Source organism: Herpailurus yagouaroundi, unplaced genomic scaffold, assembly GCF_014898765.1.
Source record: "Herpailurus yagouaroundi ecotype Mexico unplaced genomic scaffold, PumYag 184, whole genome shotgun sequence".
Taxonomy (NCBI): domain Eukaryota; kingdom Metazoa; phylum Chordata; class Mammalia; order Carnivora; family Felidae; genus Herpailurus; species Herpailurus yagouaroundi.
This window is the reverse complement of record NW_024412415.1, coordinates 8,844,391-8,861,134: the sequence shown is the minus strand read 5'-3', so window position 1 is coordinate 8,861,134 and position 16,744 is coordinate 8,844,391. Positions and strand designations below refer to the sequence as shown.

At 50.4% G+C, this 16,744-nt stretch overlaps 1 protein-coding gene across 7 annotated transcripts in view; it reads left to right on the top strand.

Moving 5' to 3' along the window:
• The window catches only part of PLA2G4E (phospholipase A2 group IVE), a 64,613-nt gene that overhangs the window by 31,735 nt on the left and 16,134 nt on the right, over positions 1 to 16,744 (top strand). For 4 of the 7 annotated variants that reach the window (XM_040492374.1, XM_040492368.1, XM_040492371.1 and 1 more), the window contains exons 2-11: positions 923 to 995; positions 6,277 to 6,446; positions 8,071 to 8,202; positions 9,000 to 9,040; positions 10,654 to 10,696; positions 11,550 to 11,613; positions 12,475 to 12,635; positions 12,736 to 12,822; positions 13,205 to 13,242; positions 15,383 to 15,518. In XM_040492374.1, coding sequence (XP_040348308.1) covers positions 923 to 995; positions 6,277 to 6,446; positions 8,071 to 8,202; positions 9,000 to 9,040; positions 10,654 to 10,696; positions 11,550 to 11,613; positions 12,475 to 12,635; positions 12,736 to 12,822; positions 13,205 to 13,242; positions 15,383 to 15,518 — 945 coding nt within the window. The remainder of the gene's footprint in view (positions 1 to 922; positions 996 to 6,276; positions 6,447 to 8,070; positions 8,203 to 8,999; positions 9,041 to 10,653; positions 10,697 to 11,549; positions 11,614 to 12,474; positions 12,636 to 12,735; positions 12,823 to 13,204; positions 13,243 to 15,382; positions 15,519 to 16,744) is intronic. The other 3 variants (XM_040492369.1, XM_040492373.1, XM_040492372.1) reach the window with 1 other exon arrangement.

Genomic DNA, 16,744 nt, shown 5'->3' with positions numbered 1-16,744 from the left:
TATATATATATATATACCACGTCTTCTTTATCCATTCATCTATCGATGGACATTTGGGCTCTTTCCATACTTGGGCTACTGTCAGTAGTGCTGCTATCAACATGGGGGTGCATGTGTCCCTTCGAAACAGCACACCTGTATCCCATGGATAAATGCCTAGTAGTGCAATTGCTGGGTCGTAGGGTAGTTCTATTTTTAGCTTTTTGAGGAACCTCCATACTGTTTTCCAGAGTGGCTGCACCAGTTTGCATTCCCACCAACAATGCAAAAGAGATCCTCTTTCTCCACATCCTCGCCAACATCTGTTGTTGCCTGAGTTGTTAATGCTAGTTATTCTAACAGGTGTGAGGTGGTGTCTCATTGTGGTTCTGATTTGTATTTCCCTGATGATGAGTGATGTTGAGCATTTTTTTCATGTGTCAGTTGGCCATCTGGATGTCTTCTTTGGAGAAGTGTCTATTCATGTCTTTTGCCCATTTCTTCACTGGATTATTTGTTTTTTGGGTGTTGAGTTTGATAAGTTCTTCAGAGGCCTCTTTAAATAGGGTCACTTGGTCAGATGGAGGAGTTCCATGCATCTTCCATGGGCACAGGCTGGGAGTGGATGGTAAACAGATTCCTCTAAGCCTGGTTAAAACTCTCAGGGAAGGGGCTTCAAATCGTGAGATTCAAACAGGAGAAACATGAACAGAACAGGCATGAAGCCATCCCTTTCCAAGGTGTGCTGGCTCCTAGTGAGGCGAGAAGTAAGCCCCTCACCTCAGCAGTCTTAGGGACCAGCAATGTCCTCAAGAGCCCAGAAATGTGGACTGACTGTGAGGAGACATCTTGGGTCTGAGCAGTGGGAGCCTGTGTCCAGCTTGAGCTGCTCTATCAGTTGTCATCACCTGAAGAATGAGTCCTCTGTCCTCTCAACCCACAGGGTGGGGTCTCTCCATGCCACCTGCTGACAGTGAAGGTCATCCGGATGAAAAATGTCCGGCAGGCTGATATGGGTGAGTATCCAGTCTTCCCTCCTTCTCTGCATATGGGACCTGGAAGGAGTCCTGCCCTGGCTGGAGAAACATCAGAGGTGTTTGTGTGGGGGGTGGGGGCAGGGTGTCTGCTACACTCAGGTTGTATTTCAGACTTTGGGGTTGATATCATTTTTCCAGGCCCCCCTCCTAGCTGTAACCTTGGCACTACCAGCCCCTGTAGGGTTCCTGGGTCTGAGAAAACTGTTTGCCTCACTGTCTCCTCCCCACTCCCCACTCCCTAACACCCATTTGTGGGACCAGCAGCTTCTCCCACACCGGGCACTTCTTGCTTCTGCATGAGTTTACAGGCTATTAGGGGTGAAAAAGAAGGAGAGTCCCTTCTGCCAGCCTAGTCTCCGTGCCCCTGCTCAGCACATGGATCCCAAACTGGGTTCTGGGGTTCATGGTGGAGGCCACATGGCACCAGCTCTGCAGTGTAGCCCCATGGATGTGGTTTGACTCACCAGCACTGTTTGTGCAGTGTTTTCTTACAGCCTTGACTTCACCCTCATCCCAGCCCCTCCTGCATTCCAGGTTATGGGGGCCCTGGGAAGTGTCTGGCTTCAATAGGAAATCAAGACATCTGGGTGGGCTAGATGCTCCCCTCATGCTTGTCTTTTCAAGAAAGCAGGAGAGCCCAGATCCCCTTCCTGTGCTCCCCTCAACTTACCCCATCCAGAGAGAGGCTTAGCCCTTAAGGAGGAGAGAGCTCTGTGTCAAGGCCCCCTGGCTGTGGGGGTGTCTGCACTCACAAGAGCCACCAGGCTTCCCCAAAGCTCCATTTTGCTCCTACTGCCCTCACCCTGGGATTCAGCTAGACTCAAGAGCCTCAGGGGGGCAAAGAGTGCCGACAGCCATGACACCAAGTATACATTTTAACAAGGGAAGACTTTTACACCCAAAGTGATTATAGACTAGTAGCAGGAAATGGCATTCTAACCTTGTCACGGTAGAATTTAGACCTGGAGGAGGACATTGAAAGCCAGGAGTAGCTAAGGAAGGCTGCTCTGAGGGCCTGGGGTCTGAGAGGGGCAGGGCGTGGGCATCCAGAGATCCTGGGAGCCCCGTCTGCAGGAGGGGCAATCCTGAGGGAGGTAGAGGAGCCACAGGACACCTGTGGCCAGTGGGGGTGGGGAGGGAGAAGGGCAGGCCTCAAAACAACATGTGCTTCTCCCACAACCTGAGGGTAGTGCTGAGGCCCACTCTGCATATGAGGTGTAATGATTGCCTGTGGTGGAAGCAGTGCTTGATTCCAGGTCTGGACTCTGGGGGGTAGAGGGAGGAGGAGCGGGGGAAGGAGGCTAGAGCCAGGCAGAGAAGGGATGGGGATCCAAGTGATAGGGCACCTGAGTTCTTGAAGAAGGGATTGCATGATTTCCTGAGGTCATATGCAGATTGTGCTGAAGCATAGGTGGGGAGAGGCTGACTAATTTGCTGGGAAACTGTTGTAGCAATGCAGGCAGTAGTGTGTACAACAAAGGAGGGAGGGCCCTGGGGCTCAGGGAAAGCTAAGAGGTCACGAAGGACTCCAGCTGGACCCCCTGGAGGGCATGGTGTCCAGAACCCATGCCAACGGGGGCAATTGCAGCCAGTGTCCAGTCGGGCCTGGCTCTGCCAAGAGGCTGGCAGGAGGCCCAGAGACTTCTCGTCAGGCTCCTTGGGACCTCCCAGGCCACCAGAGAGTGATCTGAAGAGAAGGGTTTCCTGGGTCCGGGGCCTGGCCACCTCTTTTGCCTTTCTTGCCAAAGCCACCGTGGGTCACTGACACTTCACCCACCCCTGGGTGGGCAGAGTTCACCCACTCGCCCCACCCCGGGATACCCACAGCTTGCACATGCCCACAGCTGCACTCACCTGCCTCCACTCCTAGGGTGTGTGTGTCCCAACCCTGCGGGTCACACAGGTTGCACGCTCTCATGGCATGCCTGCACCTGTGTGTGCAGACCTTCCCTTTGTCCAAGCCCCTTTCTTCTGTCTTCTCCTGCCAAACCCATCCCCTGCATATCCCAGAGGTGGGGAGATGGGAGAGCAGGCAGCCGGACAAGAGGGCTGAGGTCTGGCTCCACCACCCTCCTCTTCCCCTTCCCCACACACCCCTCTGGCACACAGCTGCCTTTGCGGGTTTCCAGGCCCCTTTTGGGAAACCCTTGTTCTTTATGTTTCTCTCATTTCTCCTGAGGAACAGGGTGGGAGGCATACATGGTGTCTGGGGGCTCCAGCCTGGGGCACGTTCCTGTAGACTCCACAGCTGACCTAGGCTGGGCTCTTCTGCCACCTTGCCTAATGAGGTTTGCAACTATCCTGATATCTTCTGGGTCCTAGATTACTCCTGCCCCAAACTTTTCCCTTCTAGCTTAGATCAAAACTGAGCTCCACTCTGCTCCAGCCCTCTAGTGTCTGTCTGAGTTTCCTAAGACTTCAAGGAGCCTGAAAGGGATGAGATTCAGTGATGACTCCCTTGTCAAGTTGCGCTCTGGCCAGCCCTGAGCCAGGACTGGATAGAGTGGACCTAGAAACCTCCTAGCTCCCAAGAGGTGTTATTCCTCTTGGGAAAAGGAAATTAAAACTCAAACCAGTGCCCCAAGGGATGTGAGGCAGGTGTCTCCAGAGGTATTAGGAAGACAGTGTTCTCAACATCTGTAGATCTCACTGAGTCATCTTTGCCACCCACATTCCAGGAAAGGAAGCATGTCATTCAAATGACCAAGCCCTCTGTCACTCTAAGAGGAACAAGGATCAAAACCTATCAATGCCTAGGAAATCCCCTGCAGTACCTGAAATACTCAGAATTGGGTCAGTGTTGCTTAACTATTCTTTATTGCCAACATGCTGGTCACTCTCCTTATAGTCAGATAATGATGCCTGCTCCAGATTATCATCCAGGCCCCTGGCAGCCTTGCTCCACCAAATCATCTCTCCCTCCCCAGGATTTCACTCTCCTTCCCATTCTTGTGGAAATAACTGAAAAACAAATCAGTGCTTGAAGTGTGGGTGTCTGATCAATCCTGTCTCTTCCAGTATTTGTATCTTAACTAGAGATTTAAACCTTAGGCCAAAAATACTGAGATTTTATTTCATGGGCTTAATTGGAAAAGCATAGACTGATAATAGGAAAGGGATTTTGGAGGCAAAGGGGCCTTTACAGGGTCAATCAAACCATGCTAAGCAGATAGGTATAGAGTTGGTGGGGTCCCTGCCTGCAGGTTCCTACTGTACGGGAGGCAAACCTGAGGAGAATGTTTCAGGCTGAGGAGGAATGACGAGTGTCCAGGAAAAGCCAACAGAGAGGTCCCGGGAGATCCTGGGGAGTCTCCCTATAGACAACTGGACATCAGCTTACATGCCTATATCTGTGGTGCCTCAGTCCAGAATTTGATACTGTGCTCTAAAGCAGGAAGTTGGGCTTTTCCATTCAATTCATTTATTTAGCAAATGTCTGGCAAGTGCCAAAACACAGACTCCAGGCCTTCTTGGTGTTCAAGGTGCAGTGGAGACAGATGTTCTGACCTGCATTGTAGTGTGGTGTAACCAGAGCCCTGCCAGGAGAGGAGAAGAGGCTCTAAGCTAGGAGGAGTATCTGGCCCAGAGGTGGGGGCTCAGAGAAGGCTTCCAGAAGAGGCTCTTCCTGAAATCTGAAGAGGCTAGCCAGCAGAAGGGTGGGAAATGGCAGCAGAGGTGATGGTGGCCTGCACCAAGGCAGTGGCAGTACAAGTAAGAAGTGGGTGGTCTGGTGAGATCAGATGAGTTAAACTGATGCCATGTGAGAGCCAAGGACAACACTTGGTGTCTGGGCCAGACACCTGAGTTGACATGAGGAGGAGTAGGCTGGACACAGAGGGGTCATCATTTTCTCTGCATCCCTCTGGGTTTTGGTCATTCTTTGCCTCTGGATTATCTGATTATGGCCTCTAAAAGCAGTGTCATCTTACCTTTTTTGGGTGGGAGGAAAGCCATGAATTCCAATTCACTGAATGGCCAGCCCTCAAAGATTAATCAGACATTGGAGATGAAATCAGAAGCTAGGGATGCTTATGATATAAACTGTGGTTCTTACCTCTGATAATGTTCTCAGTGTAGTGACAGCATGAGACCAGTCAGTCCAGGAGGACATTACTAATAATAATTACGAACTAGTTTGGATCAGTCCTATCAGAACAAAACTCCTATCTTCATACTAGCTTCACCAAGCAGAGGACTCTCTGACACTGGAGATTGTATTGACTTTTATCATTTCCTAAAAATCTGGTGTGTGCCCTGGGAATTTCTCCAGCAGATTGCCGGGAGACTGACAAGGCAGTCATGGCACCTCTTCCTCCCTCCTCCCAGGTAGAATGGAGGGAGGAAACCAGGCTAGGCTGCTATTTTTTTTTGCCCTATGCCTTCTGCTGTTCCAACTAGAAGACCTGAGAAGCATTCCTCTACTTTAGGAGAGACTTTTAAGAATAAAGCCTTCGTCCCTTCTCCAGAGCACATACAGTAATATCACCCTTGGGTTGTTCATTTCAAATGAGAAAAAAGAAGAAAAAAAAAGGATACGGCCTCAGATACGGCTTCTTGGGTCACCTTCCTCATGCTGGGAGACTCGTGTGGGTATGAAGAGCCTGGTAGCTGCAGTTGAGACATTAAGTCATATTTAAATTGTGGTCCTTGCTTCTAGATTCTCCTGAGAGGGAGACAGAATCTGAAGCAGACTCGGCACGGTCAGTGCAGAGTCTGACTCGGGGCTCAAACTCACGAAGCATGAGATCATGACCTGAGCCAAAGTCAAAAGCTTGACACCTGAGCCACCCAGGTGCCCCAGACTGTGCTCCTTCTAATCCTTGCTTGTCACCAGCCCAGAGGAAGAGTAGAGCCCTACTTTGGTTTCCCTGGTACCTTGGCTAAACAAGGGTTAAACTGGATCTTATGGGGCTGGTTCTTCAGCTCTTCCCTTGGCAGAGGAAAAATTGTGTGGCCATACCTTGTCCCAATCTAGCAAGCATTTGCTCAAAAAGCTAGGGTGCTTCTGAAAAGAGCCAGAAGCCTTCAGTGTCCATGAGAAGAATCCAGTGGGACCTGAATCCCCCTCTGTGAATTTTCTAGCCTGCAGGCTGTGGCCTTCTCGAGACCTCTGGGACAAAGGTCTCTGGAGATCCAGACCCATGAGTCAGGAGGGTAGACAAAGGCTAAAGCTGAGACAAGGGCTTGCTCTGGAAGTGACTTGCCTGAAGTTTCCTTCTGATTCTACACTCTCCTCTCTGGCCCCGGGTTGATTCCCCAGTTTTCCCCCCCAACCCTTGTCTTCCTTGGACAGTGAGCCAGACAGACTGCTTTGTGAGCCTTTGGCTGCCCACCGCTTCTCGTGAAAGGCTGAGGACTAGGACCATCTCCAACTGCCCAAACCCAGAGTGGAATGAAACCTTCAGCTTCCAGATCCAGAGCCAAGTGAAGGTGAGACTTGGAGGACAACACCTGTCAGCCCTGCCTACATTTCTGCTCCCCTCCATGACTGCTTGTCCTTCTGTTGCTTATGTGTCCTTCTTATGTCTATTTTCCTCCCACCTACCTCTCCTCCTCTTAGCAATCCATCTTTCTGCTCACCCACTCCTTTATTAGGCCTGCCTCGTGTTTTTCCCTCTGAGTCTACTTACCTTTCTACCTTCTTTCCTTTCTCTCTTGTCCTTCTACCTGATCGTTGCTGGAACTTGGTGCTCCCTGCCACAAAACTGAGTGTGCTTCCAGAACATGCTCCAAGTAGGAAACTAATGGAGGAGAAGGGCCATTCTATTCACTAGGTCTAAGGCCAGTCTAATTCCAGCTGGAGGGTTTACCCTATCTTAAATCCTTTTTAGAAGGCTTTATTATTTCTAATTCCTTGAGTGTCTGTTCTTTCCTTTGTTGAGTTGTTTCATAGTGTTGGCCTTCCTCAGATATATGGTGATTCTAAGTTGCGTTCGCATCTCCTATGGGAGAATTCTCCCTTGAGCATCCCAAGCAGAGTGCTCTTACAACAAACTTGGCTTCATCATGGAGGTATTGACCCCAGTCTTGGGATACTTGAGGCTTGACATCTCCAGCTTACTGCTTCCACATTTTAGGATGATTCTTTATTTCTGGTTCATGATGAGTCCTTTTAACTTTCAAGAAGGACTTTATACTGTTACTATAAAAAGATCTCTTCTATCATATATATGGTTTTGATAACCATATCATATATATGGTTTTTGGCATGGGCTCAGTTTGCCATCTTGAAAGCAGAATTTGAACTTCCTTTGTCTAAAGAGCTATGGAGCTGTTCATATGAATATGTGGGGTTGGTTGTGGGGCATGTCTGTGTTTCTAGAAAATCTCATTCAGTAGGGAACCTCCAGACTACCTTATGTCCACCTTGTAGGGACCAAAGCGGAAAACCCAGCCCCAACCCACATCTCCCAGGATCCTTGGAACCAGAGACCTCAGAGGCTAATCCATGTCACCCAAAACCACTGACCTCAGTGTTCAGCCAGATGACAGGGCAGCTGTTCAACTCTTAACATAGCTTTGGGACCACTCATAAGACCTTATTAGGATCTGATAAACCAAAGTATAGAGTTCAAATACCTCACCCCAAGGCCATCAAGTGTGAGAATCACTGTAACCTGTCACATCACTCCCCTGGAGTGTTAAAGTGTTAGTTTCCCTGAACTGGGTTTTCTAGTAATTAATGGGCTGTCTTAGCAACTGGGGTCCCAGTGCTGAACACAGTCTATGACTTGGGAATGGTTTTGCTTGTTCTGCACTTCCATCATTCCCCAAGGTGAAATGACATCCCTCACACTTCACAGGCCCTTCCCAACCTTGCAAAAGAGCAAAATTATCCAGGAGAATCAGAGCAGAGAGTCAGGAACTCTTCGGAGAGTTGGAAAGGAGGGTATAGACACTATCCCCCACCAGCCGAGTGTATTTTCCTACAAAAGTCTCTCATACCTGGGCAGGGATCTGCATGCTGTTCCCCAGACCTCAAACCCACCTCCTTGCTAGGGAATGGGTCCATGAAAACACAGTAACCAGACTTTCACCCTCCCTTTTCCCCTAGAACGTGCTGGAGCTGAGCATCTGTGATGAAGACACAGTGACACCAAATGACCACCTGTTGACAGTCCTCTATGACCTCACCAAGCTCTGCTTCCGAAAGAAAACCCATATGAAGTTCCCACTCAACCCAGAGGTGGGTGCAGGTGTCCAGTCCCTCAGCCTCCTGCCTCATGAGGAGCAGCTGGTTATTTCTATGATGCCACTCTATGGGCTTCTCTCTGTCACCAAGTGAGGAAAAGATAGTACTGCTGGGTCAATCCCAGTGCTATTCTTACTAGTTGTGTAACCTTGCAGAATTTATTTAATTCCTCTGTATTCTGTTTCCTCATCTATCCAATGGCAATGATGATACCTACCACTTAGGGTCGTTGTGACACTGAAATGGGAAAACATGTTTAAGGCACCTAGCACTGTTCCCGGTACAAAATGGAGGTGTAATAAGTATTGGTTCCTTTTCTTCCCTCCGAGTCCTGCTGTTGGGATGGCCCAGGGAACAGGGGACAGATGAGGGAAAAGAAGAGTAAAGCTGAAAATCAGAGAAAGAGCTGGAAAAGACCAGGATATTACCCATTCAGTCATTCAACAGAACTTTATTTCCTACTATGTTCCAGGCACTGGGAACACAGCAGAGAATGAGTATCCTTGCTCTTGCCTGAATTACATTCTGGCAGGGAAATTAAGGTCCAATGAAGTCACAACTTCCTGAAATTATACAAGAGGTGGGAAGGAATAGATGAAGGAAGGAGTCCCTATCCTTCAGAGTTGAGCTTACAGGGGACAATAGTTCAGCTCTCTTTTGCCCAAGGTGCTGAGCCCCTTGGGAAGTCAGGAGAGCAATGGGAAGCAGGGAGGAGAAGCTAAAGGGGCATGTTCTGGGGAAGACAGGTACAGCCCCAGCTCACAGCTGCCTTCCTTTTATCCCTCTGCCAGGGCATGGAAGAGCTGGAGGTAGAGTTCCTGCTGGAGGAGAGGTGAGTAGGTCCCAGCCCCGTAAGACCCCACTGAAGTCCTCACTCCCCAGTGGCTCCAGGCACAAGCATTTCAGAGCCTAGTCTGCCTTTTTGCTGCCCTCCCCTCTTCCACACTTACCCCTGACACCCCACAGGGTGCATCAGAATCGCTTGAGGGCTTCTAAATACTATAGGTGCCCGGGCCCCGCCCCTACCCACCCTATTCTACTGACATCAACATGGCTTCAAAGATTAAGAATTCTGGCCAAATTGCCTGCCTCAGCTCCCTTGCATTCCTGAGAGTGGCCTCTGGGAAGGATTCCTGCCACATGGTGATGGGGCCTCACAGATGCCAGGCTGAGAAAGAGGTCAGGACCAGGGTGTCTCATCCTCAACCCCAAATTATTAGAATAAGCTCCCCCAAAACCTGGCCTGAAGCAGCCTCTCCCCCTCTACACCCAACTCTAGAATCACATCAAGAGGATACTCAGGCCCAACATATGGGGTTATTTCCCAACATTTTCAATTAGGAAAATGACCCAGGTCTCGGAGATACGACTATGCTGGGAACTCAAGTAGAATTAGGCCCCAGAGCTGGAAGATAGGAAAGAGAAGAGGACAAAGAGAGGAGGGGGGAAGGGAAAGGGAAGGGGAGGGGAGAAGTCTGCTCAGGATGGTAGTGTGCCTTGTGATTGGGCAAACTGGGCAGCTGACTCCTCTCCATAGCCTTGGTAGAGCTGAGCACCGCACCCTCCCCACCCCACTGCCACCCCTGCCATCTTAGGATCTGCAGAGGAGCAGGGGGAGGGTAACAAGAAGGCTTATCAAACTCCACTCCAACAGTCCTCTGCCTAGGGGCTCTTGGAACTCTTTGGGGTGCCTCATTTCCCATCAACAGCTGATTGACAAATCAAAATCAACTCTGTTTCCCATTGAAGAAAATCTGGGCTCTCTCCTCCAGTTCTTGATTTAACAAGACTTTTAGGGGGGAAAATTCCTTATAGCTTGCGAAATGGAACATGTCACAATTGGTAATGAGAGTTGATCTGGAGACACAGTCATCTTGGGCCTAATTTTGGCAAGGGAGGCTGTGGACTCCCCTAGACTAATTGTAACCTTGGAGGCTTATGTTCCTGACTTTATAACATGAAGACATTTCATATTCACCAGGCCCCTCTCTAGCTGGGTCATAAGTGTTTGTTAAATGCATGAATTAAATAAAGCGCAGACTGGAGAATGGGTCATTTTTGCCACCAGAACTATTTACTGCATCTGTTGCAGCTGGTGAGCTCAGGCCCCTCCCTGCTGCTACCTATTTACCCTCATAGTTCCCTACAGCTGGGCATAAAGAAGCGTTATCCCTGAAGAAAAAAAAAAAGAAAGGAAATAAAGAAAGAAAGGAAGAAAGAAAGAAAAGAGGAACTCTTTTCCTTCCATCCTATACATTTATTTTTTTCCTATTCTATTTAAAATGTTTGCCACTTTTTTCCTTGACAACCCGCAGAGCTAATGTTTCTTAAGCTGCCATTTTTCATAAATTTTCATTATTGACCCTATTTAGGTTTTTCAACACCTTTGTGAGAAACCAGGCAAGAATGCTATAACTGACAGGGAGTTCTCATTTTGTTTTCCAGTCCCTTTCCACCTGAGACCCTCGTCACCAACGGCGTGCTGGTGGTAATTGTCCTTCCAGGTGCCTGTAGCTCCAGAGGCCTCATATGGCTGCTGCTCCCAGGGGAACAGAAGCTGAGCCCCTGTCCCGGAGGCCGCCAGGAGTCAGACTAACTAAAGCAGGCCAATGGGGGGCTTGGATGGGTGGGGCAGGGACTGGGCCCCTGCTTCTGGGGAGGAGGGAGCTGGGGCATCCATACCCTGGCCCAGCATCCTGTGTCCCACAAAGATGACCCCTCCCCTTGGGAGGTTCCCCAGTAAAAGCACCCACTTGGAAGCAGCCTCCTCCCAGAATCCATCTCTGTCCCATTTCCCCCCAGCTCCGATCCCTCTATAAGCACAAGCTCAGTATTTAGAAGATTTTCATAATTCAGCTCTTGGTACAGACATCTCAGTTAAATGCATCTAAAGACTTAGGATTCAGGAAGATCACCCCCGCCCCCCCCCACCGCCAAATCAGCCTTTGGGAGTTCGTGGTAAAGGAATTTGACTTTTAGAAGAATGTTTTGTTGGAAGTTCTCACTTCCAAAGCTCACAGTGGAATGTTCCCTCTTTTTATTTTGGACCAAATCCCTCAGGTTCCATCCCTGACCTGTAGCTGAGAACATGGCCCCTAGTAAACGGTGACCCTACATCCTAGATTTTTCAGGACAGCTTCATTTTCAAACACTCCATCTCTTAAGGAGATGAGAAACCTTGACTGGGTTCAGAAAATGTGGTCAGCACCATTGTTCCCTGGAGTCAGCCCCAAATCAGCCCAGCGCTGAATTTATCCCCTCATTCTTCATCTCCTCCCTTTGGCCTGGCAGAGGGAGGACGCAGCTTGTGACCAGATGGACTCTCCCTTCCTTTGTTTCAGTCTCGACAAGTCTCCTGCCTAGAGGTTCATGCAGAATGCAGGAGGCAGAAGAAGAGCAGGAAAAGTGAGTCCTTTGACCCCCACTGCTGCAGCGGGGTGGAGGGGGGAACAGGTAGTCTTTCTTCCCACCGCTGCCCTAGGCTCAGTCAGGACTGAGCCTGGCTGGGACTCCTCGGGATCACACCACCCTCAGGGGCCATGAACCCCGCCCCCTCCCCTGCTCTGGAAGGAGCATGCTCTTCCAAGTGCCCACATGACCCTCAGAACCTCTCAGGCCTGATGAGCGCCCTGGGCTGACGTCAGAGGCACATCCCTGCCCACTGTGCCCACACCGGTCTGCAATGCACTCCTGCCAGACCAGGGGTTCCTGGGTCAGGCAGGCACTGGCAACACCTAGGGCCCCTCTAGCTGCACCCCCTCCTCTGGTCAGATTATAATTCATGGAGGGTCCTAGAATTTTATGGCTGGCAGGAACCAAAGAGATCCACAATTACAAGACTCTTCAGTTCACCGCACCACCCCATCTCACCCATTCAAGTCTTCCAGTCCTGTCCCAAGAGAGGAGAGCAGCCTGGGCACACAGACATGGGGAAGGGTGGGGGAGAAGGACCCACACGCCCGGACGGGCAGCGCGGTGAGGTCCTGCTTCCAATGTAGTAGGAGGGGGACCAGTCCAGAGGACTCAGTATCTCAGGGCTTTCTGGGAACCTCATTTGTCAGCACCACATACAGCCTTGTTAATTGCAGATTCCTGGGATCTGCGTGGCCCTCCAGAGTAAGGCACTTACTCTGAGGCGTTTTAACCAGGGCCCTGGATGCTTGTAAACCCCCGTCCTGGGTTCCTCCAGCTCGGCATTTTCCTGATCCAGGCTGGGGGTGGGGGAAGGGGCTTCTAGGGGCTCAGGCCCGTTGTCCTCTCTTCCAGTGAAGGACCTCCTGGTGACAGTAAAGGAGTCCTTCGAGCACACCCAGCGCGTCTCGCACTGCCAGGAGCCCTGCTGCCCGAACCTGGCCTGCTTCCACTACCCCAAGTACTTCCAGCCCCAGATGCACGTGGAAGTGCCCAAGAGCCAGTGGAGCTGTGGGGTACAGACCAGTGGCAGTGGGGGTGGCGTAGGGCACCGGTGCGGGTGGGGCTGCCAGAGGAGCCCCTCACCCCCCTCACAGAACCCGCCTATCCTTCCAGCCCTGCTGCTGCTGTGCGCGCAAGAACAGCCCTGTCTGCCAGCCTCTCGATTGCCTTCCTGACGGCCAGGCGGTGACCCTGCCGGTGGTAAGGGCCCGGGTGTGAGAAGGGGCCCCTGAGCAGCTTAGCCCGAAGCTCCTGCGGCAGACAGATGGGGGGAGCCTGGGGGGCGGTGATGCGTGGGGGTCTCTCAGGTGGGACAGAGGAGTTTTGGAGGAGTAGGAGGCTGTAAGCTGCAGCAGGGAACCAAAGAGAATGTGTAGAGGCTGAAAGAAGGATCGCAGAGGGAATCCAGAAGAGGGAATGAGGGGAGCTTGTGCGTGCATGTATGTGCGTATGTACCTATCTGTGTGCACATGTTTGTGCTGAGTCAAGTCAGGATGGACAGTATGGTGAGACTCCACTTTGTCAGTTAGGACCACTTGGCTCTAAGTTGTCTCTGCAAAGCTGTTCATCTTTCACTTCCCAGGGTGAGAACTGTGAGTTACACGTGAAGTCTACACCCTGGTAAAGTACCCTCTTTCTGTCTGCCCCTCTTATTCATCTTAGGGGGTAAAATGTGGTTTTGAATTGCATGTCCATGATGGCTAAGGAGGTTGAGCATCTTTTCATGGGCTTTTTGGCCATTTTTATATCTTTTTTGGAGAAATGTCTCTTCTCCAAATACTTTGTCCATTTTTTAAAATTGGTTATTTACCTTTTATTGTTAAGTTGTAAGAGTTCTTTTTATATTCTGGATATAAGTCCCTTATCAGATATATGATGTGCAAATATTTTCTCCTATTCTGGAGGTTGTCTTTTTACATTCTTCTTGTTTATCTGGAGAGAGAGAGACAGAGAGAGAGAGAGAGAGTGACAGAGAGCAAGTGAGCGAGAGCGAGCATGCATGTGCAGAATCTTAAGCAGGTTCCATGCCCAGTGCAGAGCCCAAAATGGGGCTCGATCTCACAACCATGAGATCATGACCTGAGCTGAAATCAGGAGTTGAATGCTTAACCAACTGAGTCGCCCAGGCACCCCTGTCTTTTTACATTCTTGATAATGTCCTTGGAAGCAAAGACGTTTTTAACTTTGTGAAGTCCACAGTGTATCTACATTTTTTTCTTTTGTCACCCGTGCTTTGGGTGTCAGATTTCAGAAACCATTACCTAATCCAAGGTCATGAAGATTTACTCCCATGTTTTCTTCTAGGGGTTGTATACTGTTAGTTCTCACACTTAGGTCTATGACCGATTTTGAGTTATTGTATACATTCAGCAGGAAATAGGGATCTGGCTTCATCCTTTTGCATGTGGATGTCCAGTTGTCCCTCTCCCATTTGTTGAGAAGACTATTCTTTCCCCCTTTAAATTGTCTTGGCACCCTTGTCAAATATCAAGTGACCATTTACAATTTGATTAGCCCTTGGACAAGTTATTTAACGTCTCTAGGTCTCAGTTTTTCTCATCTGTAAACTGGAGCAAAACCAAGAATACTGTCCACTCTTGCCTTGCTCTGAGGATCCAGTGAACACGTGTCCAGAGAACACATGTGAAGTACTCAGTGATCTGTCTGACAAGGGGGACACTCAGCAAATATCAACTGCTGTTGTTTTGTTATTTAGTTTTTGTCGAGGCCAAGGAAGGAGTTATTTCCTCACAGTTGTGTCTCTAGGACTATGCTTGACATGGAGGAAACACAACGGCAGAGCTCCCAGGCTCTGCCTTCCAGGACATGTGATCTGGTTAGTGAGTCAGGCTGCTAAGTAAGATTCAGGTCAGAAATTGTCAAGGTCCCTTCACCCAGAGCCCCTGGGGAGCTGAACCTGAGAACACAAGAGATATAAGTAGGCAGATGGAAGAAGCTTCTGGTGAAGGCAAGGGCTGCACAAAGGCTCAGAACTGGGACTACTTCTGGGCTCTGAGAGTCAATAGACCTCTTCTAAGAAGTAGTAAAAGGTGAGGTTGGACAGACCAGGTAGGGTCTTGACTGCCAGGCCAGGAGCCTGAACTTGTCCAGGGCAGGGATGTGAAAAATAAGGCAACTGTTGGACATGTGGAAGCAGCTCCTGCCCCACCTGCCTTGTGGGCCTGTAGGGGTGATAGGGTAACATCAGGACTATAAAGGGCTTTTGTCAGTTTCACAAACACACAGAAAGAGTATTAACTCCAGGAGCAGGAAGAACTTACCGAAGAATGAGAGCTCCACAGGAAATCCCTTACTGTAGAGCCTGGACCACAGGGATTGGCCACAAGGATCTCAGGGCTCCTTGTTACCCACATCTGGCCTCAGGTTACCTGGGGGTAACCTCAAGTAACCTGGTGGTATCCCTCAAGATACCGCGGGGAAGCCTTTCTAGAGTTTCCAAATCGTGCTGAGGAGGCAGGGTTTCATCGAGTCCCTGATTTTGTCGAGGACCTGTTGAGAGTGTATCACGTAAGGCTTTAGGGGCTGCTCGTTTGTCAGTCTCACTAAGTGCTGAAGACAGAATGGGAGTTAAGCATGGTTAGCCCCATTTTACAGATGAGAAGGCAGAGGCCCAAGGTCACAGAGGTGGTATAGGGCAGAACCAGGCTTCAAGCCTATGTTCAACTGACCCCAAAGCCATGTCTTCTCCATAGTAGTGAAATCTATAGGACCACTTAGCCGAGGCCCTCTGTCCCCGTAGCCCCCAGACGCTTGACGTGCGGCTGGGCTTCAGCCTATGCCAGGCAGAGCTGGAGTTTCTGCAGAAGCGGAAGGTGGTGGTGGCCGAGGCACTGAAACAGGTGTTGCAGCTGGAGGAGGACCTGCATACGGACGAGGTGGGTAAGCAGAGGTCTGCCGGCCCGGCTCAGTCCCCCTCTGAACTGAGCTGGTCCTCCAACACTGCTCCTTGCCAGCCACCCCCCAAGCCCTCCTTTGCCCCAGGGTGGCCTTGGCACTGCCTTTCCCGGGTGCCCAGCTGAGGGCTGTGCTGGAGGTGATTCAGTTGTGTGTTTGCAAAGGGAAGGGAGGGCAAAGCGGAGACAGAAAGGAAGGAGCCCCAGCGGCCCCTCCCCATGCACTAACAGGTCCTGAGGTCCTTACACAGGGACAAAATGGCCCCTCGCAGCCAGGAAACATCTGAAGCTCGAACACCTCCCCCCAAAAGGCTCTGGGCTTTGTTCTCCCATTCTCCCTCCCTGCAAACATGCACAGATACAGGACCTCCAGAAAGAACAGCAGTCAGAAGCCCCAGAGAAGCAGCTTCCCCTCACTGGGCCAGCCTCTTCCCATGGGGCAGACAGTGTGCCTTTGTTAGAGCCTTTGTCACCTTGCTGGTATGGACCAAGGCCCACATCCCCCTGGGCAGCAGGTCACCCTGCAAGTGCGGACTCCTGACGCTGACCCTGGGCGAGAGGATGAAGACCTCATGCCTGCGGAGGGCTGTGATGAGCCTTGAGGCGACAGAGGATCTTAAAATCCCCACTCAAAGACAGAGTACATCTTGCCAAATATCCTCCTCCCTGCCCTCCCATCTTTAGGGAAAAACTGCAAGGCATCTTAATCCTATATAAACCCAGAGGTGACACCCCTGCTCCTTCCCACATCAACAATTCATTGATTTCTGCTGTTATCAGTTATAGTATATACTGAGCACATATTGTGTGCCGGGTCTGGGCCTGGTGTCCTAATATCATATGCTTCTCCAGAGGAAACCATTAGGGAATCGCACACTAGCTGGGTTCTGAAGCAAGTTACTCGGCCCTCTGGACCCCAGTGTCCGCGGCTGTTAACTGAGGACTAGACTAACAGCATTAAGAACTCTTCTGGCCATGATGTTCTGATTGACCAAACTGTGTGAGGCTTCAGACCCTCACCAACTGTTGGTTTTGGAGCAAAGATCTAATCCTAGACCTACCGGGTGGCCCATCACTCTGAAAGGCCGTTTTCAGGCCACCCAAAGCCTCACTCTGGCTGTCCGTAGCCAGCTCTGCTTCCTCCATCGTTCTTTCTAAGCATTTGTCTGTCACTCCATGTCATCTCCCACCCAGCATTGCCTCAGCAG